At 53.2% G+C, this 26668-nt stretch overlaps 2 protein-coding genes across 3 annotated transcripts in view; both read left to right on the top strand.

Moving 5' to 3' along the window:
• Positions 1 to 5309, top strand: part of SRRM3 (serine/arginine repetitive matrix 3) — a 38741-nt gene extending 33432 nt beyond the window's left edge. Inside the window, exon 15 of one of the 2 annotated variants that reach the window (XM_064295922.1) lies at positions 1249 to 5309. In XM_064295922.1, coding sequence (XP_064151992.1) covers positions 1249 to 1620 — 372 coding nt within the window. In that variant the 3' untranslated portion in view covers positions 1621 to 5309. The remainder of the gene's footprint in view (positions 1 to 1248) is intronic. The other variant, XM_064295923.1, reaches the window with a different exon arrangement.
• Positions 5310 to 9798: 4489 nt separating this feature from the next.
• HSPB1 (heat shock protein family B (small) member 1) lies at positions 9799 to 11456 on the top strand. The gene is made up of 3 exons (XM_064295924.1): positions 9799 to 10312; positions 10947 to 11010; positions 11134 to 11456. The coding sequence occupies exons 1-3, from the start codon at positions 9937 to 9939 to the stop codon at positions 11321 to 11323; spliced, it is 630 nt and encodes a 209-aa protein (XP_064151994.1). The 5' UTR covers positions 9799 to 9936; the 3' UTR covers positions 11324 to 11456.
• The last annotated feature ends 15212 nt before the right edge of the window (positions 11457 to 26668 follow it).

Below are 26668 nucleotides of genomic sequence, written 5' to 3'. Positions count from 1 at the left end.
TCAGCTTTCTGTCTGTCTGCCTCTCCTTTTCTCACTAACCTCACTGTTCTTCTCCCAGCCTCCTGGGGAGCTCTGGAGGAGGGGGTACAGCAGTCTGGTCTCTGGGGCTGCTGTCAGAGAAACTATCCCTCCCACTTTCCCCACACAGTTGAGTGGGGCTGTGCTCAGGGTGTGGCTGGGGTGGCAGAAGCAGTGATCAGAGCTTCTCTGCCAGGACTGAAGGGGTCTGGGCCCGGGCCTCCAGGTGAGCTTATGGTCTGAAGCCCTAGACCTCTGGGGGTAGAGGGCCATAGGCAGCAATTTGGAGCTCAGCTCTCCCACAGCCTTGCTGGGCAGCCTTGAGAGTCGCACCACTCTGGACCTCAGTTGTTGTACCTGTACAATAAGCAGGGGTCTCTGAGTATCTTTTCGGCTCTAACATGGCATCAGAGTTATCCTTCTTAGTCCTTGGTGATAGAGATGACCAAAGGAGAGGATATTACCTTCCCTCCGCTGACCCCAGACAGGTCACACCCCCTACCCCTAGCTTGGAGGTCCTAAGATGGCCAGACCCCCACACCTTCCACCTGGCAGCCACCTCAGCCTCTCTCAGGCTGCCTCCTCTTCCCACTAACCTTTGTATCTTTTCTTCTTCAGAATTAACTCCGTGCAATGGGGCATGGCTGCCCCCTAACCACTGTCTTTTCTCTTCTCTGATCACAGCCTCCTGGCTTCAAACTAACTCTGGGCTGGGGGAGGTAGCCAGTGAGGAGTGAGGGCCAGCGGGGCTGAGCTGGGCCTTGGGCTTGGGCAGCAGAGGCCAGGTGTCTCCTCCTTGTTCCCTTCGAGTGACCTGGAAATCCAAAAGCCTTGATTCCATTGGAAACAGAAAAACTTTTACAATAACCACAAGCAGGGCTGGGTCGTAGTCACAAACGCCTCCGTGCAAAGAAACCACTGCTTAGCTTGGTTGATGGTTTCATTCATTCAGCAGGTATTTATTGAGTACCTTCTCTGTGCCACGCACGGACTTGGTCCCCTTTCCCTGCAGACAGGTGAGAAAAAACTTAAAATGATCAACATGGATTTGGCAAGTAGCCACTGACTGTTGCATCCTGTTGGGGGGCTGTCGAAGTCCAGGGTTCAGGGGAAACTGAGGCAGGGGAGCCCTGGCCACTGCTGCAATGGGGCTCCGGGCCTGTGTGGCCCCAGGATGAGCAGAGCTCGGGGTCCTGAATGCCCTGTAAATCTGCTTTTTCTTCTTGGCAGTGCACGCAAGCGCCCTATCCCCTACTACCGGCCCAGCCCCTCCTCCTCCTCCAGCTGCTTGAGCAGCGACTACTCAAGCCGGAGCCACAGCCACGGAAGCTACAGCAGCCGGAGCCGAGGGACACGAAGCCACACGCGCAGCCCATCCCGGACCCCCAGTCCCAGCTACCACAGCCGGAGCAGCTCAGAGAGTGGGGGGTTCTGAGCCCAGCTAGACCCAGCTTGGTGCCCCCTGGCCAAGGGAGAGGCAGCAGGCTAGGCCCCAAGACCCTGAAGGGGCTACACCCCCAGTGCTACAAAAGGGGCCCTGGCCCAGCATGTCTGCAGAAGGGGCCAAGGAAGGCCTTGAGGGTGGATGCCCTGCAGACATGAATGAGCTGGATTCCACTCCTTCTAGAGGGTGCCCACTCCCACCTCCTGCCCAGCCACCGGGCCAGGGAACAAAGAGCCGTTTTGAACACAGGGGTCACCCTGCCCCTCTTCCTGCTTGATGTCAGCTCACCAGGCTGGGCATTGTGGCAGTGAATGGCACAACTGTCCAAGGTCTGCTGTGTCACTTCCCCTCAGCTCAGTGCACTGAGGACCACCTCTGGAGGCACAGGCTTGGGAGCCTCCTCTCACACCCCTCAGGGCCCTTAGCTCCTCTTGTCACTGGGCAGACCAGGAGGTGTTACAGAAGGAGGAATGGCCTGCCCCTTGGTACACCACCATCCAGGCTGGGGAGCTGCTTCATCCAGGGACCCCTGCCAGGCTGAGGGCTGGAGGCTGGTCCTGCAGCCTCCCCAACCACCACCCTCACCCCCAGTCAGGGAGTGCCCAGACTGGGTAGCACACTAAGACCCAGCCTGAGGGACAGAGTGCTCAGTCTGGTCCCACTTCCCCAGGCCAAACTTTCCCTTAAGCTCTCACCCCATGCCCTGGGCCAAGGCCACACCAGCCAGGCCTTCTGCATGACAAGGGGTGAGAGATATAGACCACAGCTGCACCTGACCTTGAGGTCCAAAGGCGTTCAGGTTAGGAGGTGGAAGAGGGGAGAGGCAGATGGAGGAGGAACCCCCAAGGAAGGCTGGGGGAGAAGCAAGGCAGCATGCTGGCCTCACAGGCCAAGGGGAGGTGGGAGGGAAGGGAGAGGCTGGCCAGCACGCCCGAGAGGAGGATGGCATGTCTGGGACCTGTGCCAAGGTGGCCCCAAAGTCACAGGCAAGGATAACAGGCACCGCAGGGTCTGCCTCAGAGTTTGGTGGATACGTGATCAGCGAGGGCTCCCCGGAGAAGGGGCGGTACGGCCCCTCGAAGGAAGGGTCAGATCTGGACTGAGGGCCTCCACCTTGGGCATCGACTGGGAAGCAGTGGCCCCCGGTCCTCTTCTGCTGCCCCCCGCCCCCTCCTCCTGGGGCCCTCAGGGATCTTACGACGTCTTCCTTGGCCCAATGGGGCAGATGCCCTGGGCTCCAGTTGGGGGAGGAGCTGGGGTCTCTTCTGGGTTCTGTTCTATTTCCCTCTCCTTCTGTCTCCGCGGTGCGGATAAAAATGGGACTGTAATAAAATGCGGTGCCCGGACGGCAGGTGGTGAGAACAGGCCTCTGTGGATTTGGTGGGGAGGGACCTGGGGAGTGTGGGGAGGGCAGCCTGGGGTCCTTTTCTTCTGTGGAATGAGAGGGACTCAGACTCCTTAGGACCCCAGAGAGAAGGGCTGGGTCCAAGGAACCAGGGCCCAGCATGTCCATCCCCCTGCCTCCAAGTATGAATCTGTAAAGGCTCCCTGCAGCGCAGGTGGAGAGGAATATAAGGGCTCAAGAAGACCTTTTCTCTCGGCCTGGAGGCCCTGTGGGCTCTGAATACCCCACACCTGCCTGACCCCCCCCCCACCCCCCGCACCCAGCCTAGCTTCAGCAGTGTATGGGGGATGGGGCAGAAGGGGCTGACACACAGAGGACCCTCAGGAGATGTGGAGTCTTCAAAGTGGTTAGAACCCAGCACTTGAGTGAATCCCGGCCCTATGCATGCCATCATGTGACCCACAGGGTTGACAGGACATTTAACTACGTTATTATCTTGACGGTGCTCAGCACAGTGACTACACATAATGAACAGCCATTTAAGGCGAACACTATGTGCCTGGCCCTGGGTAGGCACCAGCCAGTGTGGGGACTGGAAAGATGGGTTGGAGTGGTGGATTTTAACCTTGCTTTGAGTCAAGTGAAAAAAAAAAGTTTTTTTACTTTTTTGAGTCAAGTACCCTTTAAGGAGCCGGTGAAGGCTGAGGACCCGTTCCTCAGAAGAATGCCCATGCACCCACAATTTGGCATGTGATCTCAGATCTCACAAACACTCTGAAGCCCTTGAGGGACTCACGAGTTAGGAGCCCTGGTCCACCTCTGCTGAAGGTGTGGCTGATGTGGCCACGGCTCTGGTCTCTGCATGAGCCATGACACAGGAGATGTCCTTGGCCCTGTTCAAGGACAGCAGAGAGCCGCTGTTCCTGAAGTCTGGGGCTGTGTCAGCACAGAACCCACTTCCCAGTCTCTCTTCCCTCAAACTGGAAGGGGTACATGAGGTGGCCTTTGGCCATTGGCTCTCTTTCTGATCTGAGGAAGCTGTTCAAAGAAGCCCTGGTAATCTCTTTAAAGCTTTATTCAAGTTCAGCAAAACTGAGCCTCAGGAAAGGGTTGGGGCGACAGGAAAAGCAGGCTTGTTCTACTCTGGACACGCCACCTTCTAGGGGTGGGGGACATGAAACACACCCAAAAGTTGTCATAAAAATTCAACTTGTCCCACACGGAGCCAGTCCTAGGCCTAGAAGCCCTGATGCCATGTCTACTCCTTCCCCACCCCCCACTCCATTCCCTCACTGCCCACCCAGCCTGACTGCTTTCCCCACAGCCAGGCTGCCCAGGAAATGTAACTTCCTTTCCCCCCACAACTTGGTTTTTGGCCCAACAAGCCTCCCACCCCTCACCAGGATCCCTGCAACACCAGCTTCCTCACTGGCCTGCCTAGCTCCGTCTTATTCTCTCCACTCCATCCTGCTGTCTGTAAAATGCAAACTGACCATTTATTCACTCATTCCACAAGTATTTATTGAGCACCTACTATGTGCCAGGCACAGTTCCCGGCTCTGAGGACCCAGTATTGAATTGACAAAACAGAACTCCCTGCCTTCTGGATCCTGCATCCTGTGAGCACGTCCACCAGCTCAGAGGCCTTCCAAATGACTTTACTTGGAATGTGATATCCTCTGCTCCTGCTCGTCCTCCAACCTCATCTCCCATGGTTGCCCTTGACTCCCAAAGCCTTCAGTCCAGCTGACCCTCTGCCCTGAGGATCCCCACTCATGCCCTCTCCAGCTACATGAGTTCAGGCAGTTCATCGTTCAAGGCCCAGCTCAGCTGCCTCCTCCTCCAGGGAGACTTCCTTGAGTGGCCACTCCCTCCCCAGGATTCCTTCAGCTCTGGGTCTGCTTCTGTTTTTAGGGCTCCAAGTTCTTGCTTCAGTTATGTATTTGTTGGAATACCTATCTCCCCCCAAAGCTGTGAGCCCTAGAGACCAGGCCATATCTTCTTGGTCTCTACATCACCAAAATAGGCACGCTTGAAATGTTTGTTGAATGAGTAAATGAGAGAAGGAGGGGGCCAGAGAGTGAGCAGTTTCAGAATCCTGAAGGTGGGGCTGGAACCAAAGGCGAGGCGTAATGGCGGCAGGAAGACACTAGAGGGAGACAGAGAGGGAAAAGAAGCCATTGGTAGCTTGCCAGGAGGGGCACAAACAGGCCTGGACTGAGGAGAGAAGGGGGAGGGCCCACCCCAGCCTGGAAGGCTGAACTCCCTGTCCTCAGCGCCCTTCCCAGCTATCTGGGGGAGAGGCACCCCTCCCCCAGGGAGGAAGGAGAAGGGTGCAAGACTCCCATCCCTCCCACAGACCAGGGGCTCAGCCTGAATTCTGCTCTCTACCTTGGGAAGGGGAAAAATACTGCCAGGAAGGCAGGCAGGAAAACAGGAAGCTCTCGTTGCCTCCTGTGGAAGGGGGAGGGGGATAGGGAACGGAGAGACAGGGTGGAGGTGGGGCGGGCTGGGCCACCTTCCCTGGGATGTGTCCTGAGCCTGGAACAAGTTCTCTGGTTTTAGGGTGTAGCAGGTTCTATCCTGGTCTCTCTCTCCTCAGATGGGGGCCAGTGGGGACCCCCTACCCTCCTCCTTACCCACACAGCAGCTGGGAGGCTGGACAGGCTTTCCTATTTCCCGTTTCCCTGGAAGTATTTTTCCATTTCTTCTAACGGTTTCTAACCGTTCACCTGCGACCCCAGACCCAGGACAACAAGACACAAGTGCATATGCCCAATTTGGGTGTCCCAGCCCTGAGCCAGTACCCCCATCCCTTCCCTCTCCGATATGCTTCTGGAAGCCCCCTGGCCTCCTGTCTGCCCCTCTCTCTCAGCTGCGGGAGTATTTAGCAAACCACTCCTATCACCAGACCCCCTCCACCTGTGGAGGGCTCTCAGGAAACCCAAGGCGTGGGGGTGCCCTGTCTCATGGCCCCATCTCCACAGCCTCTTGCTCACTTTCCAGGGCCTCTCTCCCTTAGGCTGGAAGCCCAAATCCACCTCAGCACAGGAATCCCTTTCTCCTTCCAATCTTTCCAGTCTAGGGGGAATTCCTGGGCCCCCACCCCTGTTTCTTACCTTACTTTGGTTTAAAGGGACAGCAGCCCCAAGTCACGCCTGGCCTAGGCTCAGCTGGTCAACAGGGACGGGACATCCACATCTCAGGCCTGGTGAGTGTCTCACCTCCTCCCCTTACCCCTCAATCTCTGCCTCCATTTACCATGTACACCCCCCCTACTGCTGCAGCATTAGACTGCAGAGCAGGTAGGCAGGGCACTGGGGTAGGGAGGACCCTGGAGGAGCAACTGTTGCTTCCTGGCCCTGAAAGGAGTCTTACAGAACAGCCAGTCCAATGGTCTCATTGTGCAGATGAAGAAAATGAGTCACAGCAGCCGGCCCCTGGCCAAGGTCACAGAGTCAAAGACATCCCAGGTTCCCAGACTCCCATTTTTTCTGCTCCATGGAGAGGGGGTGGAAGGTGCTGGAAGATGGATCCCCAGCCCTCCCACCTGCTCCCTCCTAGTCCCCTTCAGCAGTGCTTGGGGAGGGATGACCCCTGGACAATTCAGAAGCCAGAGGCCTAGGAAGCAAGGCAGGCCAGAGATGGGTTTTTGCCCCAGAGGGGCAGTGTATAGAAGCTTCCAGAAAGACCCCGTGCCTGCCACCCCCATGCACTCTAATTACGGCTGCCTACATTTTCAGTTTCTGGCAGGCCCTGTGGCTGGTGCAATCGTCAGCTGTCAGGCCTCTCCAGGGAGCTCAGGCAGCTGCCTGAACACTCTGGAGCTTTCTTTGACCCTGAGCCAAAGAGGGAGGGGCCAGTTCAGCCGCAGTTAACAAAGGCCTGCCAAGGGCATGGCTACTGTGGCCAGGGCCTCAGACATGGTGCAAAGGAGGCTGCTCAGGAGCACCCCAGACTTCAGGGCTAGGGAGGAGAGAAGGGGCTGTCTCGGATGCAGGAATGCCCAGACCATACAATAGGTAATGAAGCGGGGTAGGGCTAGCACCTGCCCTGTGGCTTCTGGAAAACCTCTGGGGGTGAGCACTGAAAAACTACCCTTGGCAGCTCAGCGCCCCAGGATGCCAGAGTCGGAGTCTCAAATTGTCAAAGAACAATCGGCCAGTCAGGGCTGACTTCCACCCCTTGCTCTGCTAACCAAGCCCTGTGGCAGGTGTCCGGTATCACCTCCTGAAGGAAGGATGCCTGGTCAGGGCTGGAAGGGACCCAGAGTGCCTGGCCCCACAAGGAACCCTTAGCTGCACACCCCACTCTGCACTCTGGGAGCCTACAACCCACAGCCCTTCCTGGGCTGCCTGGGAAGTCTCTTGACTGATGGGCAGGGAATCAAGAGGCCTGAGTTCCAATCCCTCCCCACCCTTCCCAGCTTTGTCACCTTGGGGCAATTCTGACCCTCAGTTTTCTCATCTGAATAACGGAACTCTGATAAGATACTTTGAAGTAGTAAAGCACATACATACAACTTCGTTGAAGCTGCAATGTCCAAAATTAAAGGCCAGGAGCACTTACTGAGCCCCAGGCCTGTAACAGGCTTTATTGCATTTGAGACTCACCACAACCCTGCAGGGTGGGCGCATTTATTATTTACCCCATTTGACAGATGGGACATGTGGGCCCAGAAAGACCACCAGTACCCAGATTCACTCCCAATCCCGTCTAACCCCCAAATGCAGTTTCCTACCCCCACCCCCATCTCGCCCAGCGCGGTGCTGCCCGGAGCCATCCATGTCCCTCCCTTGTGATTGACTGGATGATATGAAAGTTGTCCCTCAAGAACTGACCCACTGAAGATGGATATGCATTCTCAGCCCCCAGATCGGGGTGCTGTGGGGCCCCCTGGGTTGCACAACTTCCTCCTCCGGCTGGGCCAGCGGGGATGGACTCTCCACACCCTGGTTTCAGGTGAGATGAAGGGAGCGATGAACGGAGCTGTGTTCAAAGGGCTGGCAGCCAGCAGACGGCCCCCACCCAAAGGGCGTCTGGGCCTGGCAAGGCTGCACTTGAAAGCATCCTGACCACACCTGACAGCTCCCTCTAGGGTGGGGTGCCCTGGGCTCCAGTCTGGGCCAAGGTGGACAGGCAGGGGCAGATGAGGCCCTCCCTAGTTCCTGATCTCATCTCTGTTTTATAGAGCTAGGGATAGGTGGGGCTGGACATGCTAGGGAGCAAAGGCCTGGGCTTCCTGAAGCTGAGACCCTTGGGGGGCGGCCAGTAGCTCCCAGCAGAAACCCACTGGGCTTATGACATGATCCAGCCAGAGAAATGGGGCAGAAGTCAGGAGTCCTGCCTGCCTCCCACCCTGGGCTCTCCAGACCCCAGGAGCTCAGAGGCCTTTCCAGAGGTGGCCTTGGCTTCGGGGCCCAGTCCTGGCTTTTCCCCGATGAGCAGCAGGGAGGTAAGAAAGAGAGGTGTCTGTGTGCTCTCTTTCAAAGAGGAAACCGAGGCTCAGAGAGGACATGAGACTTGTGGCCACCCCCAGCCCATCAAGATGAGCAACCTCGAGTCCTGGCTCCCATTCTCTCAGGTATGCCTGGAGTCTGGGCCTGGCCAGGGCAAGGCCTTAGTGGCCTTGGTATAGGTCCCCTATAGACCTGGCAAGAGGAGGGCCTCAGCCCCAGCATAAGGGTAGCAAGTAGAATGGGCTGGGAAAAGAGGGACCAGAGGACCCCAGGGCAGGAGCCCCACAAGGGTAAGAGCCCTGGATACTAGGAGGCAAGAGGTCTGGCTCTGTTAGTGTTTCAAGTGGACTCCAACTCATGGAGACTCCATGTATGTCAGAGTAGAACTCTGTTTCATAGGGTTTTCCAATGGCTGATTTTTTTGGAAAGTAGGTTGCCAGGCCTTTCTTCTGAGGCTCTTCTGGGTAGACTCGAACCTCTAATCTTTAGGCTGGCTGTCAAGTGTGTTAACCATTTGTACCACCCAGGGACTCCATCTATCACCTAGAATCCCTCTTTCCCTTTGTGCTGTGGGAATCAGATACAAAAGGGGGTTTGAAATCATAAGATGCAAAAGGACAAACTGAGGCTACAGAAAGGAGGTGCTTTGCCCCAAATTACACAGTAAGTCAACGACAAAGCCCAGACTAGATTCCAGATTGCTGCACTTCAGGTTCCCTGTCCAGTGCTCCTTGAGAAACAGATATAACAGGAGACTTGGCAATAAGCTTCCCCCACCACCACCCTCTCAGGACTAGACCTGGGGGTTTCTGAGCTGGGCCAGCCCAGTTTACTAGGGGCAGGGAAGAATGTCAAACCCACACATGCCATCTCCTCTGCCACAGGGCTGGGGTGTGGAGGGAACAGACTTGTACACACTATCCTTCCTCTGGGTTTTTTTTTTCATCCTTCCTCTTCCCTCTTGTGCATTTCAAGTAGATAATAATATTAACAATCATTAGGTACCAGGCCCTAAGGCCTGGCACTAAGCCACAGAAGCCTTCATTATTATAAGCATTATTATTACATCATCTCCATTTTCCAAATGGGGACACTGAGGCACAAAGAATCTCATTTGCCCAAACTAATACAATTAGGGGCAGAACCAAGATGTGCATTCAGGCAGAACCAGAGTCTGGTTCCTAACGACCACACCAGATTGTTTCTTAAGGCATTGTATCACAGACACAGTGTGGTTCAAATCCTGCCTCCGCTGCTTACTAGTTGTGTGGCCTGGGACAAGTAACTCAAACTCTCTCGGCTTGTCCTCCTTAACAAAAGAGTGGGACTGTCCACTGACCGCAGCTCAGAGCTTTAGCGCCCAGGCCTGCAAGTGTCCGGCCAACACTAGTACGTGCGCTCCAGCCCTTTTTTTTTTTTTTTTTTTTTTTAACAACAGAAGGTTCCCGATGTGGGCAGGGCCTTCCTCGCCTCACCCCCGCCCCCGCTCCCGCCCCCGTTGGAGGAATGCAGGAGGAGGGACAGACCCCAGCCAGTCATTGCCATTAATAGAGACCTGAAACACCGCCTGCTAAAAATATCCGGTTGGAGACCCATAAAAGCCCTAGCGGGGCCAGCCGCCCCACATTCTCCGAACTTCAGCCAGACGCATCCAACCGAGCTGAACCAGCATGACTGAGCGCCGCGTGCCCTTCTCGCTCCTGCGGAGCCCCAGCTGGGACCCTTTCCGCGACTGGTACCCGCTCCACAGCCGCCTCTTCGACCAGGCCTTCGGGCTCCCCCGGCTGCCCGAGGAGTGGTCGCAGTGGTTCGGCCACAGCGGCTGGCCGGGCTACGTGCGGCCGCTCCCTGCAGCCGCGATCGAGGGCGCCGGGCCCGTGGCCGTGGCCGCGCCTGCCTACAGCCGCGCGCTCAGCCGGCAACTCAGCAGCGGCGTCTCGGAGATCCGGCAGACGTCCGACCGCTGGCGGGTGTCCCTGGACGTCAACCACTTCGCCCCCGAGGAGCTGACGGTCAAGACCAAGGACGGCGTGGTGGAGATCACCGGTAAGGCCCCGCTCCCCTGCAGGCGGACGAAGTTAGTATGGCGAGAGCGGGCCTCCTGACTTAGCCAGCCTGGGGTGAAGAACTAGGCCGGGCTGGGGGGGGGGCGGTTGAAAGAGTGGGCGCGGGGCCTGTGGGTTCGAAGTTAGAAGTAGCCAAGGACCAGGAGCTGAGCCGCCTGCCATGGCCACTCCTCCCGTCTGTTTCGCCTTCTATATTAGGGGGTAGTTCCTCAGGGCCCTTTCAGCTCTAAAAACGGCCTATTTAGGGAAGAAACACCCCTTCCATCGTCAACTCCCAGCCCCACTCCCCAAATAATCAGGCTTTCCTGCGCCCCACCGTGCTGCGCCGCACCCGGCGTGTTGTTGGCATGTAGCGGCGGGGACGGTCCCGGCGCTGCCCCTGCCCGAGTCTCTGCTGGGGGCGTGCAAGTGCTCAAGCGCCTGCAAGGCCCCGCGAGCTGGCGCAGTGCCCCCACGGTCCAAAAGACCGGAACGAATTTTCCAGGACTTTCTGAGAGAGGGCCCGGGAGAGGCGGGTCCCCCAAACCCCTAAGTCCATCAGCGTCTGCCTTGCGCCCCAGCCACGCCAGGGCAGGTGGCGGGGCCCCTGGTTCATGACCACCCCCTCCCCACAGGCAAGCACGAAGAGCGACAGGACGAGCACGGCTACATCTCCCGCTGCTTCACCCGGAAATACACGTGAGTCCTGGCCCCAGATCGTCCGGGAGATGGGGTGAGGGGGCTCACGGGAGGGAAGGGGCTGGGTGGAAGGCCGCGGTGCCTACCCTGTGTAACTCTTGGCCTCTCTCTTTGCATGCCCAGGCTGCCCCAGGGTGTGGACCCCACCCTGGTCTCCTCCTCCCTGTCCCCTGAGGGCACACTCACTGTGGAGGCCCCGATGCCCAAGCCAGCCACCCAGTCTGCCGAGATCACCATTCCTGTCACCTTTGAGGCACGTGCCCAGCTTGGGAGTCCAGAAGCTGGGAAGTCCGAGCAGCCTGCTGCCAAGTAAAAGTCTCGACCTTGCTGCCCAAACACCCCCACACCCCAGTAGCCATCGCTGGCCATCCCCACTCACCAATCTGTATGCTCTTTTGATACGTTTACCTTCAGTTTTTCTCAAATAAAGTTCGAAGCAACCGCCAGGTGCAGCCTCAGACTCTGGTGTTTGTGGAGGGCTGTTGGGGGGGGGGTTAGTACCCTGCACACTCACACACACACACTCGCACATTCATCAGAATTGCTGAGGGGCTACCGGGAGCCAAGCCCTGGGGATATAGTGTATATGTGACAGGACACAGCCCTGTCTTTAAGCCCCATGACCATTAAGAGAGAGGTAATGTTTTTTTTAATGGCTGTAACTAGACAAAACCTCAAGGGCCAGGTGCGGGACAGGGAAAACCAGGAGGGGCAATTGACTCTGGCTTTCAAACTCTGGAACATAAAGACAACTAGCCTGGGGTCAGGTGAAGGGGGACAGAGAAGGGCTGGGGGAGGGGAGCGACCTGGGAGCTCAAAGTTCTTTCCTGACGTCATTATCCTCCAGAGAGGGGCAGGACCATGCAGAAAGTGTGGCAACTCCAAAGTGGCTTTCTGAGGGGGGTGGGGTGGTGGCCTCAACAAAGCACCTAATCCTCTGGCCCCCATGCCCAGAAATGCAGGCTGGGGCCTGCAGAGAGTGAAGTGAATGTGGTCTCCATTTGGCTGAGGAGGGGCAGGAGAGCCTGACGGAGGATGCTGCCCAGGAGGCCCGCCTTGTCCGGCCCAGGCAGGAACCTACCTCAGTCCTCTCTCCTGTCTGCCTGACCCTACTGGCCACCAGGTAACATGGCCCAAGAGGGATTCTGAGAGGCCTGAGGGAGACAGAAAGCAGGTTGAGGCTTTTGGAGCCAGGTTCTCAAGCTCCTAAGAATCTGAGAGACCCAACACTGCCTCCACTCACAAAGGTCCCAGAGCCTGAGACTGTGGCAAGACACTCCCACATTCTCTTCTAAGCCAAAGCCCTACTTTCCCAGGGTCCCAGAGAGGAGCAGCACTGTGCAGGGAGGGGCCTGGAGCAACACACCCACACACTCCTGCCCAGCTTATCCCTTTACTGCCTGTCCCTGGTGCAGCCTGCTGTGATGCCCACCTCTGGAGCAGGCATGCATTAGCCAGAGCAGATCCAAGCCCTCAGAGGCCTTGCTGGACCTGGAGGGCAGCCAACAAACAGGGAAATAAACACACAGAACAAGAATTGTGCTGGCCCAACCAGGAGCATGGGTCTGGGCCTGTCAGCCAGGGCGCTGCCCAGTCTACCCACCCTTCTACCCACCAGCGCCTGAGACTGTGCAGACCCATTTCTCGAGCTTCAGACCCCTAAGTTGGCTACCCCTCTTCCGCAACACTCACATGCAGACACACATAAAGACACAGAGACACAAACATAGGCACACAGAGACACAGACACAGACACACACATCTCAGGAGTTTCCTGGACGCCTCCACACTCCTGTGGCCAGCACCCAGAGAGTCAGCCTGTCCAGTCCTCACCCTCACTCTGCTTGCCAGTTCCCAGAGTCCTACCTCTTCCCCCATACCTGGCAGCAGGGCCACCCTGGCCTGTCTGAGAGAGCTTCCCTGCCTGTGCCCTCAGAGTGTCCTAAGCCAGTGCCAAGATTCTGACAAGTTAATCTTCACATCAACCCTGTGAAGAAGTATTATTACCCCTGCTTAACAACTAGGAACAGTGAGTCTCAGAGTGAAGGGACTTGCTCAGGTCCCCACAGCAAGTCCTGGAGGGGGCAGGGGAGACAAGATGAGCTGGGGGACAGGGAGCTGGGCTCCTTAGCTTCCGGTGCCACCTGGTGAAGCCTTTTGGGCCCTCAGGAGGGGCTAGTGCTGGTCAGGGTGGCCAGGCTGCAAAATGCAAACAGCTGCCAAGGGCCTCAGGGCTGTGCACCCGGAGCCCACTCTGCAAATGAAGCCTATGGGCAAAATTCCAGAGGCAGCAGCTTTGAGTCCTGGGGGCCTTTCAGGCCATCAGCTGGAACCCGACTGGGGCACAGGGTAGGTGGGAGGGGAGAAATTCAGTCCCCACAAAGGAAACAGGCCCTAATCTCCATAGGAAACTAAAGTCGGGAAACTGAGGCAGGTGCTTGGGCCACCCCAGGAGCAGGAGAGAGAAGGGATGTTTGAGGCTGGCCTGGCCCTATGCCAGAGCTCAGCTTACATGTGGGGTCTGGGGCAGCACCTCTGGTTGGAATGGGATCTGGCTGGCAGGGCGGGGCAGGTCAGCCCATGTCTGGGGGTCTGCGCTGGGAGGGGTTCGCACCGGGCGCTTAGAGACATGGTGAGCCTCTGCATGATTACTGTTGTGCAGGAGCGGTTCCAGACCCTCCAGGCCTTGCCCCGTCTTTTCAATGGGTCCATCTCTAAAGGCCTCTGATGTCTTTCAGGTCTGAGGACTTAGACATTGGACTTGATTCAATGAATGTTAGCATCTAGGCCCCTCTGCTCAGGCTGAGGGTGCCTGGGAGACAATGCCCCATCTCTCAGGCTTATGGTGAAGGCTGGCAAGTCAGCTCTTTTGAGGACCTCAAGTCCCTGAGGCTGTTGCTCACCCCTTGCTCACTGGCTCCCTCAGGGATCCCTGGAGGGCACAAGCCACCCTTGGTTCCAGGTTGATTCCTGGGTCTCTCCATAGCCCTCCTCCCTCCCAGTTGTGAAACCTGCCCTCCTTGTGGGCACCTCCTCTGGGCCCAGCACCCAGCCAGTCAGTCCAAGTCTTCCTTTCAGGGGGCAGGAGGAGAAAGCAGCTCAGTGACCAGCAGCATTGTGCCCTTAGAGAGGCCCAGGACATCCTGGGGTCTTACCAGAGGGGTGGGAAAGAGGGATTTACAGAAGTGAACCTTGGGTGGTAGCCCACTAGGGGAATGGCATGAGTAAGCAGGGTTGTGAGAGAGGTGAGGAGTCCCTTCTTGGAGGGCACTGAAGGCCAAACTCAGTGCAGGCTACAGGAGGCATCGCTGGGGCTCGGCGGGGGAGGGACCAGGCATGGTCCTGGCCCTTGGAGAAGAACGGACAAGAGGGTGCGTCAAGAGGCCGGGCAGTGTGCTGCAGAGGGTGTGGGCAAATTAGAAAAAGGCGTCCCCTCCATGCCGGGGCCCAGAGCTTGGTGAGCCCCACTTACCCAGTGGATGTGTTTCCCAGAGATGGTCCAGCCCCACCTCTCACCACACAGAGGGGAGCCCGAGGCCCCACAGGAACTGTGCTTGCCTAGGTCACGCTGCAGGTTGGGGACAGAGCAGGACCCAATTGCTCCCTGGGGTAGAGGAGGCTCAGCATGGGCCCAGTCCCCAAGGGTATACTGGTCAGTCCCTCGGCTGATGCCCCTGTGTGCCAGCCCTGAGGAGCACAGAATTTTGTGGGGAGACACACACTTGAGCAGGATATCACTCTATCCCTGGCTGGAACCCTCTTAGGAGCTCTGGGGCCTCGCCCCCTTCTTCCCCATCTCCCTGGGTGACTTTGTACCTCACTGCGTAAATCTAACTGTGCCTCCAAGGATGGGCCATATTCTTGTGGACTTCTTATGAGACAGTTCTACCAACCTGCAGTTGGTCTTGGGAGAGCTGGCAGCATGAAACATGTCCGGAGTCCTAGGCTTAGCTAAGGGACAGCTCTGTTCTGCATCAATCACAGAATTGCTGGATGCTTCAGGTAGGAGCATGGAGGGGGGACGAGCCCACCAACCAGACGGCCCACCTCCTCCTCCACCAAGTGGCAGAAGGAGAGTAAGAGAAAGTCAAACGCAAGTCTAGGGCTCCCAATTCCCAGCCCAGAGAGAAAGGTCATGTCTGGGGACCTTGAGGAAAACTGGCCAGCCCTGGGGAGGGTCCCTGTAGAATAAGGGCTCTTCCTACCCTTCTCCCTGCCTGGAATGGACTCTGCCCAGTCTATGGAGCAGATTGGATCAAGATACAGCACTGGTGGTCCAGGGGCTGCTGCTGCGGAAGGAAGGCTGTCCCACCCCCACTCCAGAGCAGCACTGCCTGGCAGAGAATGGAGAAAGATGACAGGAGTGGCTCCGTGTTCAGAAAAAGTGCTGGACTGAGGCCAGATCTGGGTGTGGGCCAGCTCTGCTCCTGTTGGAGGCCAGGATCAGCCCCACTCTGGGCTCAGTTTTCATTCTGAGAGATCTGGGTGGCCTCTCAGGCACTCCTTGCCAATTGTCTGGAGGTCAGTGTCGTCAGTTCTGTGCAGGATGGGAATCAAGGGGAAATCAAGACTGGAGGCTACCCAGGACCCCCCCAACAATAGTAGGAAGCCCAGAATCCCAGGGGTGCCCAAGAATGTGAAGACAGCTTTATGCAGGACCCTGAGCAGGGCCTTCAGGCTTGATCCTGACCCCAGGGCTCAGGGCAGGCTCTGGGTAACCGTTTTCTCCCCACATGCCTCCCCTCTCGGCAATCCAGTGCAATGGCTAAGGTCATGTGTCAACTTGGCTGGACCATGATTCTCAATGGTTTGGTGGTTATGATGTAGTTTGGCATTTACGTAATGATAATCAGGTCCATGATGAGATCTGCTATGAGCAGCCGATCAGTTGAAAGGGAGTTTCTTTGAGGATGTGGCCTCCCCCCAGTGTATAGATGGATGTTCCAGCAAGGCTCTTGCTCTGGATCCTCTGATATTTGGAACTTGAGCTAGCAGATTACCTGCTGATCTTGGGATTTGTCAGCCCCTGCAGCTATGTGAGTCAGGAGAAGCTGCCAACCTGACACCTGACCTGTGAACTTGGGACTTGCCAGCCCCTACAATTGCAGCAGTCAAGAAATCAAAAGATGCATTGCATTGGGCAAATCTGCTGCAAAGGACCTCTTCAAAGTGTTGAAGAGCAAAGATGTCACCCTGAAGACTAAGGTGCGCCTGACCCAAGCCATGGTATTTTCAATTGCATCATACACATGTGAAAGCTGGACAATGAATAAGGAAGACTGGAGAAGAGTTAACGCCTTTGAATTGCGGTGTTGGCGAAGAATATTGAATATACCATGGACTGCCAAAAGAACAAACAAATCTGTCTTGGAAGAAGTGCAGCCAGAATGCTCCTTAGAGGCAAGGATGGCGAGACTGCGTCTTACATACTTTGGACGTGTTGCCAGGAGGGATCAGTCCCTGGAGAAGGACATCATGCTTGGCAGAGTACAGGGTCAGCGGAAAAGAGGAAGACCCTCAACGAGGTGGATTGACACAGTGGCTGCAACAATGAGCTCAAGCATAATGATTGTAAGGATGGCACAGGACCGGGCAGTGTTTCATTCTATTGTGCATAGGGTCGCTATGAGTAGGAAGCGACTCGACGGCACCTAACGACAACACAATGGTGTGAGCCATTTCCTTGAGATAAATCTCTCTCACTATATATATATGGTTCATTGGTTTTGCTTTTCTAGAAAAGCCAGCCTAAGACAGCTGGGTTCACGAATGTCCTCTGAGGGATGGCTGGGGGGACTGTGAGAATTGATAACTTAAATAGGTGAATAGATGTACTGACCAAAGAGGCCATTGAGCCCTCTCCCCACCAAGCCTCCTCCCTTCTCTGATTCCTATTTGAACTCTCATCCCCCTCACTGAGTGTCCCCTCCCTCCCTGATCCTCTATCTCCTTTACTTAGTTAGCCCCCCTCCCAACACCAAGCCCCCTCCACCACACTGAAATACCCCCTCCTTCCTCTGAGTTCTCCCATCTTTTCTGAATTCCCACCCCCTCCCTGCACCTCACTTGATCAAGCCCCCTCCCTTACCTGAGATTCCTCTTTGAGCCTGTTCCCATCTTGGAGTGTCTGTACCCTCTATGAGTCTTACCCCACCCCTCTCTGAGCCCTGGTGCCCAAACTATTCCTTTACAAAGCTTTCAGTGGCTCCAGTGAGGATCCCAAAGACCTTCCTCTCATTGTCTGAACAGCCTGAAAGCCCTGAACCCTTGGAGTGGCCTCACAGGGCAAGCCCTCAGCAGGGGCCTCAAGGCAATGGCATCTGGGTGGGAGGAGCTTAGAGTCATCAATCCCAACAGTCGGTGGCAGGTGGCTCAGAGGTCAAGCAGTGCTGGTCCACTCTGTAGGAAGGCCCAGCTCACCTTGGAGGGCAGCTGACTCCAGTGCTGGAAGCGCTGGAGCAGTGCCAACACAGACCCCTAGACTGACTGCCTCCCTGCAGGGTCCCCTCAGCTGTGCACCCCCATCCTCCCTGGTCCAGATTGGACAGTAAGTGACCGACCCCTGGTGCTCTCCTAGGAGCCCCACAGGCACCTGATGCCGGCCCACCCCAGAACATTCAGGAGTCTCTACTCAGAGTGCTGGGTAGAAAGGGAGGCAAGAGACTCAATCTTAGAAAACACTTGACACCCGTCCCAACCACATGCCTACTGTGTCTTTGGCCAAGTTCTTCTCTGCTAAGTTTCCGAGGGCCCTCAGGCCTCCTGGGAAAGGCCTCCTGGGAGTTCCCTCCTGGGGGATCCAGCTCACTTTCTGGCTGCCAGACCCTGATTCTGCCTTTGCAGGGTCTGGCAACCAAGGCCTGGATCTGGGGACCCTGCCCCACCTTGTTGCAGTTTTGATGGTGTTCACCACTGTTTCTGTTTCTAATGAGAACTGCCGTGTACTGAGCACCTGCTAGCTGCCAATCACTGGCCTGAATATGCCTCACAAGTCAGCTTATTAAATCCTCACAGCAACCCGTGGCCGCTGAGAGACAGCCGAGGATCACGGTTATGCTTGTGGGCACTGGTACCAAACTGCCTGGGTTCAAATTCCCCTCAGCCACTTATCAGCTATGGAATCTTGGGCAAGTTACTAAATCTGTTTCTTCACCAGTAAAATGAAGCTGATTGTATGAAGTAATATACATGAGGTCTTTAGAACAGTGCCTGGCACACACACGAAAGCTCCCAGTCAGTGCTGAGCATTTTTACGAAGTAGATTGTATCATTCCCATTTTAAAGATCTAGAAACTGACACTCTGAAAGATGAAGGAATTTGAGAGTTTTGTCTCATAACAAGCACATGGTGGAATAAGAAATCAAATCCTGAGCTCTTAAACTTTCTGCCACCAGACAGTCCTTTATTTAGAAATTAACAGACATTGCTGAGTGACAGAAATTCCGTCTTTCTAAATAGTCAGCTACAGTGAAGTGGATCTTCAATTCCTAAATCCACATTTGGTTGGTGACTTGGGCAACTCCCCTACCCTCCCTGGGTCTCAGGTTATGCAGCTGTATGTTGGGAGATGGGAAGAGACTGGGGAGTCTGCACCCCTGACATATGTCGAGACTGATGGTGGCAAAGATCACCAGCCCTGACTGGCCACTGTTCAATTCAAAGTTAAGACTGTCAGTGGGGTCTGGGGAAGGAAGGACATTCAGGCAGAGGCACAACTGCAACGAAGACTAGAAGGATGGGGCTGCAACACATGGGGCACGTGGGCAGCTGAGGCTGGACAGACATGTTGCAATCTGGACTTCAATGACAGAGAGAGGCAGGGGCTGGCCTCCGTGTCCTCAGGACACCAGGTCTGGCCCCTGCCTCAATGATCCACTGCCCCTACCCCTTTGATACTGGTGAACTGGGGCAAGGTGTGTAAGGAGGCCTGGTTCCCGACTCTGCAATATGGGAATAACTAGAGCTTCCCAGGGTATACACAAGTAACAAATGGCAAACCTGTACTGGACATTAGCAATCATGTCATTGTTCAGATGGGGAAACCGAGGGGCAGACAAGGGCCCAAAAGTCCAGCAGGAGTCTGAGGGTGCAACTAGCTGGGGGTCTGACCTCGGACCCCCCAAACCAGTTCCTTCTACTGATCTCGGTAGTGGACAACACCCATAAATGTCACTAACGTCCTATATAAAGCGTTACAATGCCCTTCACAGCCCGTACCGGGTTACTCCGGGTAACAAAAAAAAAATGTGTTTTTTTTTTTTTGGTAACAAAGATGTACGTAAAGACAAACCCACTGCTGTGAGTCGATTCCGACTCATAGCGACCCTAAAGGACAGAGCAGAATCCCCGCGAAGAGTTTCCAAAGAGCGCCTGGTGGATTTAGGTAAAGACAAGACAAAGGCTCCCGGAAGGAGGAGGGCCGGGTCTGGACGAATCTGTCCCGGGGCTGCGAGCAGTCAGATCCTGGAGCAGAAACCCAAGCCCTAGCAACAGGCCGACCATTGGAGGAGTGGGGACAGATTGGCTCTTGATTGGCTCTCATCACTGCTCTGCGATTGGAAGGCGGGTCACCTCGCGTTGCAAGCCTACGGAACCGCGTCCCCCCCCCGCGCCTCGCTCACATCCGGGTCTCTGGACAGTCCTGGCGCCTTGGCGACAGCGGACTGTCAGGGTCCGTAGTTCTGAAATCTAAGAACCTGAGCACGAGAAAGGCTCTCGCGGGGCAGTGGGAGCCGAGCACCCGCAGGGCGCGCGTACGCCCGCCTCGCCTTTGTGTTGTACGACCATGCAGAGTTCGCGCACGTGGACTCGCCCGTGTAGAGGCGCACGCACGTGTGCAAATGCTCGCCAGTGCAATACTGAGGTCTGCAGCCCACGCGGGGATACGCACACGGATTCTTCCCTTGGGGTCCAGGTCTTTGGGGATGGGATGTGACAGAGAGAGGCCAGGGGACCCCAGGTGGGCTGGAGCTGGGGAACAAACCTGGGCTTGAGGGCTAAACGTGGGTAGCCAGAAGGCTGGAAGGAGAACCCGGCGGAGACCTTGAAACCCCGACCCCCGGCGAGGGGGCGAGGATCCTTCGTTGGGGGCCAGCTGCAGAGACCGGGAGTGCCCGCTGGGGGGCAGCAGAGGAAGCAACGCTGTAGCCCCTAAGTAGGGCTGGGGTCGGTGGCCAGACCCGGACCAGGACGGATGCCTGCAAAACCAGCATCATTGCAGTATTTTGTAGGCCAGGTAATGGGAAGGGGGGGGGGGGGGCAGACCGGTTGCCGCTGATGCATTCTTGGGTGCTGAAGCCCTGAGGATTGCCCAAGGCTGTTTGTTCCCCTACCCAGGTTCATTTTGTGCTGATATACCAAGGGGCGCCAATTACTCCTTTTGTTTTGAGCCAGCAATGGGATACAGGCTGTTTGATTTTGGGAATCCGGACAGTGGTTTAGGGAGAGAAACGGACTCACTCAAAATGTCTGCAGTCAGCCACGAGTGGCTCATCTATTTTGAATGTAATCTTTAGGGCAAGAGCCCACTACTCAACCCTCTCCAACCTAAATCACTGAGGGGCCTCAACATTCCCAACAAGGAATGTTTTAAAGTTTTCAAATTTAGCAGGCAAAAATGACTGTAAACCTTAACACCAGAAAGTATCATGTAATTTGGAGGCGAAGGGCTTTTGGAAGGCAGTTTGGTTTGCTAGGAAACCCTGGTGGTGTAGTGGATAAGGGCTACAGCTGCTAACCAAAAGGTCAGCAGTTCAAATCCACCAAGCGCTCCTTGGAAACTCTACAGGGCAGTTCTACCCTGTCCTACAGGGTTGCTATGAGTCGGGATCGACTCCATGGCAATGGGTTTGGGTTGCTTTTTGCTTTGATAACAAACCTAATGGAATCAAACATGAGCTTTTCCATCTGGCTTTTAAAGATCTGATCATCAAAATCCCATCCCTAAAATCTGACTTGAGGCTAAGAGCCGAACAGCAGGGCACAGGAGATCCAAGTGGCTAAGAGTGAACAGGTAGAAGCTTTGATGTCTCTTCTCGGCCCTATAAAAGAGCCAATAAGTAGTAATTTGTCTATCTTGGTGGAAAGAACCAACTTAACACCAAGATTGTGTAAAAACGAGTCTGGATTCATTCTCCTAATGTAGGTTCCACCGAAGGCCACCTCTCAGACCCACTTGCCTGTTCTGACTCCTTTGAACACAGAGGTGCAGTTTTCACCACGTCCCCCAGGCACAGGGGCAGAACAGCCACAGACCATTCACTTCAACCCAAGTGAGTGCATGTGGGGACAGCTTGCTCAATCAAAGCAAGTGCTTATGGAACACCTCGTAATTTCCCCATCCAGGCAAAGCAGGAGGCAGGAGAGGGTTGTGAAGAGGCAGAAGACCCTAGCCTAGAGAAGGTGGTTCCCATGGGTCACAGTAAATTCCACTAGCCTTTTTATCACTGAGGCACTGAGAGGTCCAAATTTGAATTTGTCAGCTTAGGTAGCAGGTTCTGGTGCTGACTGCTGCTTAATACCACATCGACCACTGAAAAGGGCTGGATGGAAGGACAAAGCCAAATCCTTGTGCAAGACAAAAAAGTGCCCCAACAGGGATGGGAAACAAGTTCTAAGACACAGGAGGCAACAACTGGACAAACCCTGAACGTGGGATTCAGTAAGATTGCTAGTGTCTGGCATCCTGAAAAATGTAGTGTCATAAAAGAGGTGGGAGGAATACGCTAGATAAGAGACTAAACCCACTGTCCTTCAGTTGATTCTGACTCATGGCGACCCTATGGGACAGAGCAGAACTGCCCAATAGGGTTTCCTAGGCTGTAATCTTTACGGAAGCAAACTGCCACATTTTTCTCCCATGGAGTGGCTGGTGGTTTTGAACTGCTGACCTTTCTGTTAGCAGCCAAGTGCTTTAACCACTGCACCACTGGGACTCCTAGATAGAGACTAAGGAAGCCTAATAAAACAATGCAATTAATTTTAATTAGATACTAGTTGTGGGGGGGAGAGGAAGCAAGAGCTGTCAAAGGCATTGTTGTGGGGACAGTTTCGGGAAATATGAATATGGGCTGGATATTAGGGAATTATGGAAACCCTGGTGGTATAGTGGTTAAGTGCTACGGCTGCTAACCAAAAGGTCAGCAGTTCAAGTCTGCCAGGCGCTCCTTGGAAACTGTATGGGGCAGTTCTACTCTGACCTACAGGGTCGCTATGAATTGGAATTGTGGGCAACGGGTTTGATTTTTTTGTTTCGTTAGGCAATTACTGTTGATCTCTTTAGGTGTGATAGTAATACTGTGGGGTTATGCAACAGAATGTCCTTATTTTTAGAAATATGAACTCTGGAGTGAGATGTCATACTTCAATTTAAAGATCCCACAACATATAGAATTGTAAATCAAATATGACAAACCCTCAACTGCTGTGTGCTGTGTCAGGGTGGTGGGCATAGGTTATCACTGTTACCACGGGGGCCAGCACCAGGGCCTGTTACTAAGCTGGCAAGTCCAGATTTGCAGCTCTCAAATTTGTATCACTGTATTTTAACTTCTGTGCTTGACATTTTTCTAAATTTGGGAGCAAGATGCCCCCAAAACACATCGCTACCCTTAAATCTAATTCAAGAGGTACTTATTGGGACCACCAAATTTCAATGATCCGTATTTAAAATCACAAGGTAAAACCTCTTAAGATCCAAGAGTCACTTAATACTTTAAAAAGCAGCAAAAACTCTTCGTCTCAAAGGTAGAGACGAAAAGCCTTCTGTCTCAGGCTGAGTCAGATTAGGAAGCATGAGTTGTTAATAGTGGTGAGTTACCTCTAGGAAAGGGTAGTAAGTGGCTGGGCAACAGACAGGGGAGGGAACATTCCTGATAAACCAGAGGTCGGCAAGCTATTGGCCAGTGTTTTAGGCTTTGTGGGCCACATACTGTCTCTTTTGCAATTTTTTTTCTTTACAATCCTTTAAAAAGGTAAACTATCTTTAGCTCAAAGGCAATGCAAAAAAGTTTTTGATTATACCTTTTTGTACTTTGACTTTTATACTGTGTATGCACCACCTACTCAAAAACTGAAACTCAAAAAGCTGTGTTCCCCAAAGTAATTTGTGTTTACTCTTCTCTCCAGTACTGTGCATATTGAGTGCTATATGGGTGCACTACCGAAGCTGGGAAATCTTGAGTATTTGTCTTGCCAGGTGCGGATGTTTTAAGCCCGAAGGTAAGAAACCAACAAACCTACTACCTGGTGTGATACAGCCACTCTCATCCTAACTCCTCACTGACCACAGCTACCTGTGGTTAATTAGAGGTCAGGTTCTGGACATTCAGATTTAATCACTTTTATCCATACTTAATCACTTTTTTTCGGGGGGGGGGGGGTTATCCATACCAAAATGGAAAAATTCAAGCCACCAGTTTCATTAGCAAGCTGGTATGCCATTTTAATGTTCTGAATCGGCGGGTGACCACCTAATGCCAACTCCTAGAAATCAGTTACTCACCAAGTTTCAGAACATGGTTTCTCCAAGTTTGCTTTGAGAACTGCGCACCCGGGAGTGGCAGCTGCCACCCTGGCCACTGGGCTCACCCGGTGCGTGGACAGGCAGTTCCGGCTGACCAGTGCAGGGGCCAGCGCATGTGGTAATTACACCGAGATAGCGTGAAGGGAACCTGCATTTGCACCGAACAGCAGACTGCTACGCTAAAAGGTCCTCCGCACTAACTCACCTTGTGTGGTGACTCCTCCGACCCACACCCAAAGCTCTTAGAATGGAGACCTCTGCTCTGTGGATGCCCCGAGCAGAAGGGGTTATTCAGTCCTTTATAATCACTGCCGTAACCTTTATTTGCTTCACATGATCACATTATTTTTAAAATTCTAGAGTGCACGGAAGGAGCTCTGGTGGTGCAATGCGTAAGTGCTCAGCTGCTAACCCAAAGGTCGGTGGTTTGAACCCACCCAAAAGCTCCACAGAAGACCTGGCAATTTGCTCCCGTAGAGATTACAGCCTATGAAACCCCTAAGGGGCAGCTCTACCCTGTCATAGAGGGTCGCTGTGAGTCAGAACACAATGACAAAGAGTGTACTGAGGAAAAAGACCTCTATCATTAGTGCCTGATCCAGAGCACTCACTCCCTTCTTGACTTATGATAACTACCTTAGACTTTATTGTACTCCTGCCACCCAACCCCTAATCTTTTGGGCTATTCTTTACCGATTACTTTTCTGTGTGATGCCAGATTTCCTTCAGATACTTCAACCCAATTTACATATTGCCACACACTGAATGCAGAAGCAGCTATGGGGATCCAGTTGACTTCTACTAAGCGAGACATTAAAAGAGAGCTGGCCAAATTGTAAAAGTATACTACTCTTCTATTTTTCATTTTGGAAAAGTTACTTTTCTTAAAAAAAAAAAAAAAAGGTATCTTAACATGTAATGGGTTTTTTATTGTTATTTCAAGTAAATGAGGGCTTTCTAGTTTTTGGCAGCTAAACCCCACATAAATAAAAGCTCTTAAGAGTTATGCAAAGAGGACTTGAGATGAAAAAAGCTTGCATTAAGGAAATCTTAACTGGAGAGACTTCCAGCAACATTTTATCTCAAGAGAAATTAAAGTGTCTGTGGACCTCCTAAAGGCAGGTCTTAAAATCAGATTCTAGGCACTCACAATGGGAAGTTACAAGGGTGTAAGAGCCCCAACTTTCAGGAGCTCTCTCTTCTTTCTGAAGAACCTTGATGACCCGGTATCAACATTTGACTGTTCTGACCTTGCTCATATTTATATTTCCTTATTGGTAAGACAATGTCCAATTCAGTTCTCTACCCCAAGTACCTAGCGCACTAAAAGGACTCAGTCAACGTAAGCTGGTTAGTCTCTGAGCTGCACAGCAGCAGCCTGGTGTTAAGCAGACAAAGCTTAGGAAGTTAGAAGACGGGGGTTCCATTTGGGTTTTCAGTGAGCTGTGTGACCTCAGGCACATCAGTTACTTCTATTTCCACATTTCTACTTGCCATGCCAGTGGCACTCCCAGAGTGGCTGAGTGGTAAATGAGCTAACTTAGGGGATTTCATTTAGTACAAAGCAAAAAAACTACTCACACTAGGGTTTTTATTCCTGGTTTGTCCATTAAAAAAACCCCAAAAGCTATCTTCTTGCACTTGGTGAACCAAGGCTCCCTCCCCTTTTCCAGCAGCATGCAAGAGTGGATGGAGTAGAACCTTCCCCTCCCTCACCTTTCCTTAGACAAATCCCTCTTTACAGTGAGGGCAGCACACCCCCCACACCCTGGGATGTGAGTCACTCTGTGGTTCACATTCTGAAAACTGCCTTCAACAAGAGCAGGCCTTCTGAAGGCCGGGGGACCACTTTAGGACTAAAAATCTCAAGACAGTTTTTATGGGTTTTTCAATCACAAAGAACCATCTCATTCAAGACTTGATGAAATTACCAATACTGGACACCTAATAAAATATGGAGCCCTGATGGCACAGTGGTTAAAGGTCAGCAGTTTGAATCCACGAGTCACTCCTTAGAAACCCTCTGCGGCAGTTCTACTGTCCTACAGGCTCCCTATGAATTGGAATTGACTCGACAGCAACGGGTTTAGTTTTTTTGGTTAATAAACATATACTGAAGCAGGCACATGGTCCAGTTCTCATTTAAACCCACACCTCCAGGGCACAGAAGTCCAGCAATCTGTCGAAGGAGTTGTGACTCAAACTCAGGTCTGTGCTTCTCACAAATCAGAAAGGCTCTCAGAGACGTAGTTGAATATGCTCATCTTATAAGAGAAAAACAAAGGCCTAAAAGGTGCAATGATTTTTTAAGATCAGTAAACCCAGGTCTGATTCCCAGATACAGGTGCTTTTCAATAGATACTGTCTTGCCCCCTTTTCCTCAATTCGACCTCATTCCTTGGGTGATGGAGAACGATAGAAGGCCCATGTCTAAGCAAACCTTCAAAAGCAAAGAAAAAACTCATTAAATAAAACTAAGTAGCACTGACATCAGATCTGTAAGTTTATTTGCTCAATGTATGACAGCTACATAATGACTCACATTCATGGTATTCCATCACTGAGGAAAACTGCTAAGAATGGTCCGTGTGTGAAATAATTCCTTAGAGAAACACGGAGCTGGAAAAATAATCACTGATTAGACCTTGAAAATAGTTCACTGCGTAACATGACAAAAGCACAACGGCTCATTCAGAGAACATACTCGTTGTTCTCCTACACTGTAATAGTTAGAATTTCACCAGGACAAACACCAGACATTAAGATTAAGCTAACACTGGTGTTTCTTTTGCTTCCCCCCCCCACCCTTTTAAAAACAAAATATATAACTGCATGTCACTATAGCAACATCCAAAACAGATCAATTTGTTACGATCACTATTTGGTAGAGCAAACTTTACCCCCAAAAAGGAAAAATTAAATTAAAAAAAAAAAAAAGAACTTTAAAAAATTTGAAGACTTAATTTTTTGTCATAGGAATACATAACACCTACAGTATAAGTTAATGAATTTCAAGCTACTGTATAGAAATACAACACTAGCATGCACAATATTGTATCAATAGAGTAATGGAGGAGTAATCATTTCACTGGAGAGGAGAGACAGTATCATAGGCAAGTGCATTTCTTTAAGAC

This window comes from Loxodonta africana, chromosome 12 (assembly GCF_030014295.1).
Source record: "Loxodonta africana isolate mLoxAfr1 chromosome 12, mLoxAfr1.hap2, whole genome shotgun sequence".
Classification (NCBI taxonomy): Eukaryota; Metazoa; Chordata; class Mammalia; order Proboscidea; family Elephantidae; genus Loxodonta; species Loxodonta africana.
This window is presented reverse-complemented; position numbering and strand designations above follow the sequence as displayed.

Coding starts and splice junctions, on each gene's coding strand:
- HSPB1 (XM_064295924.1), top strand. CDS start 9,937: ATGACTGAGCGCCGCGTGCCCTTCTCGCTCCTGCGGAGCCCCAGCTGG. Junction 10,313..10,946: donor CGGCGTGGTGGAGATCACCG/GTAAGGCCCCGC, acceptor CCCTCCCCACAG/GCAAGCACGAAGAGCGACAG. Junction 11,011..11,133: donor TGCTTCACCCGGAAATACAC/GTGAGTCCTGGC, acceptor TTGCATGCCCAG/GCTGCCCCAGGGTGTGGACC.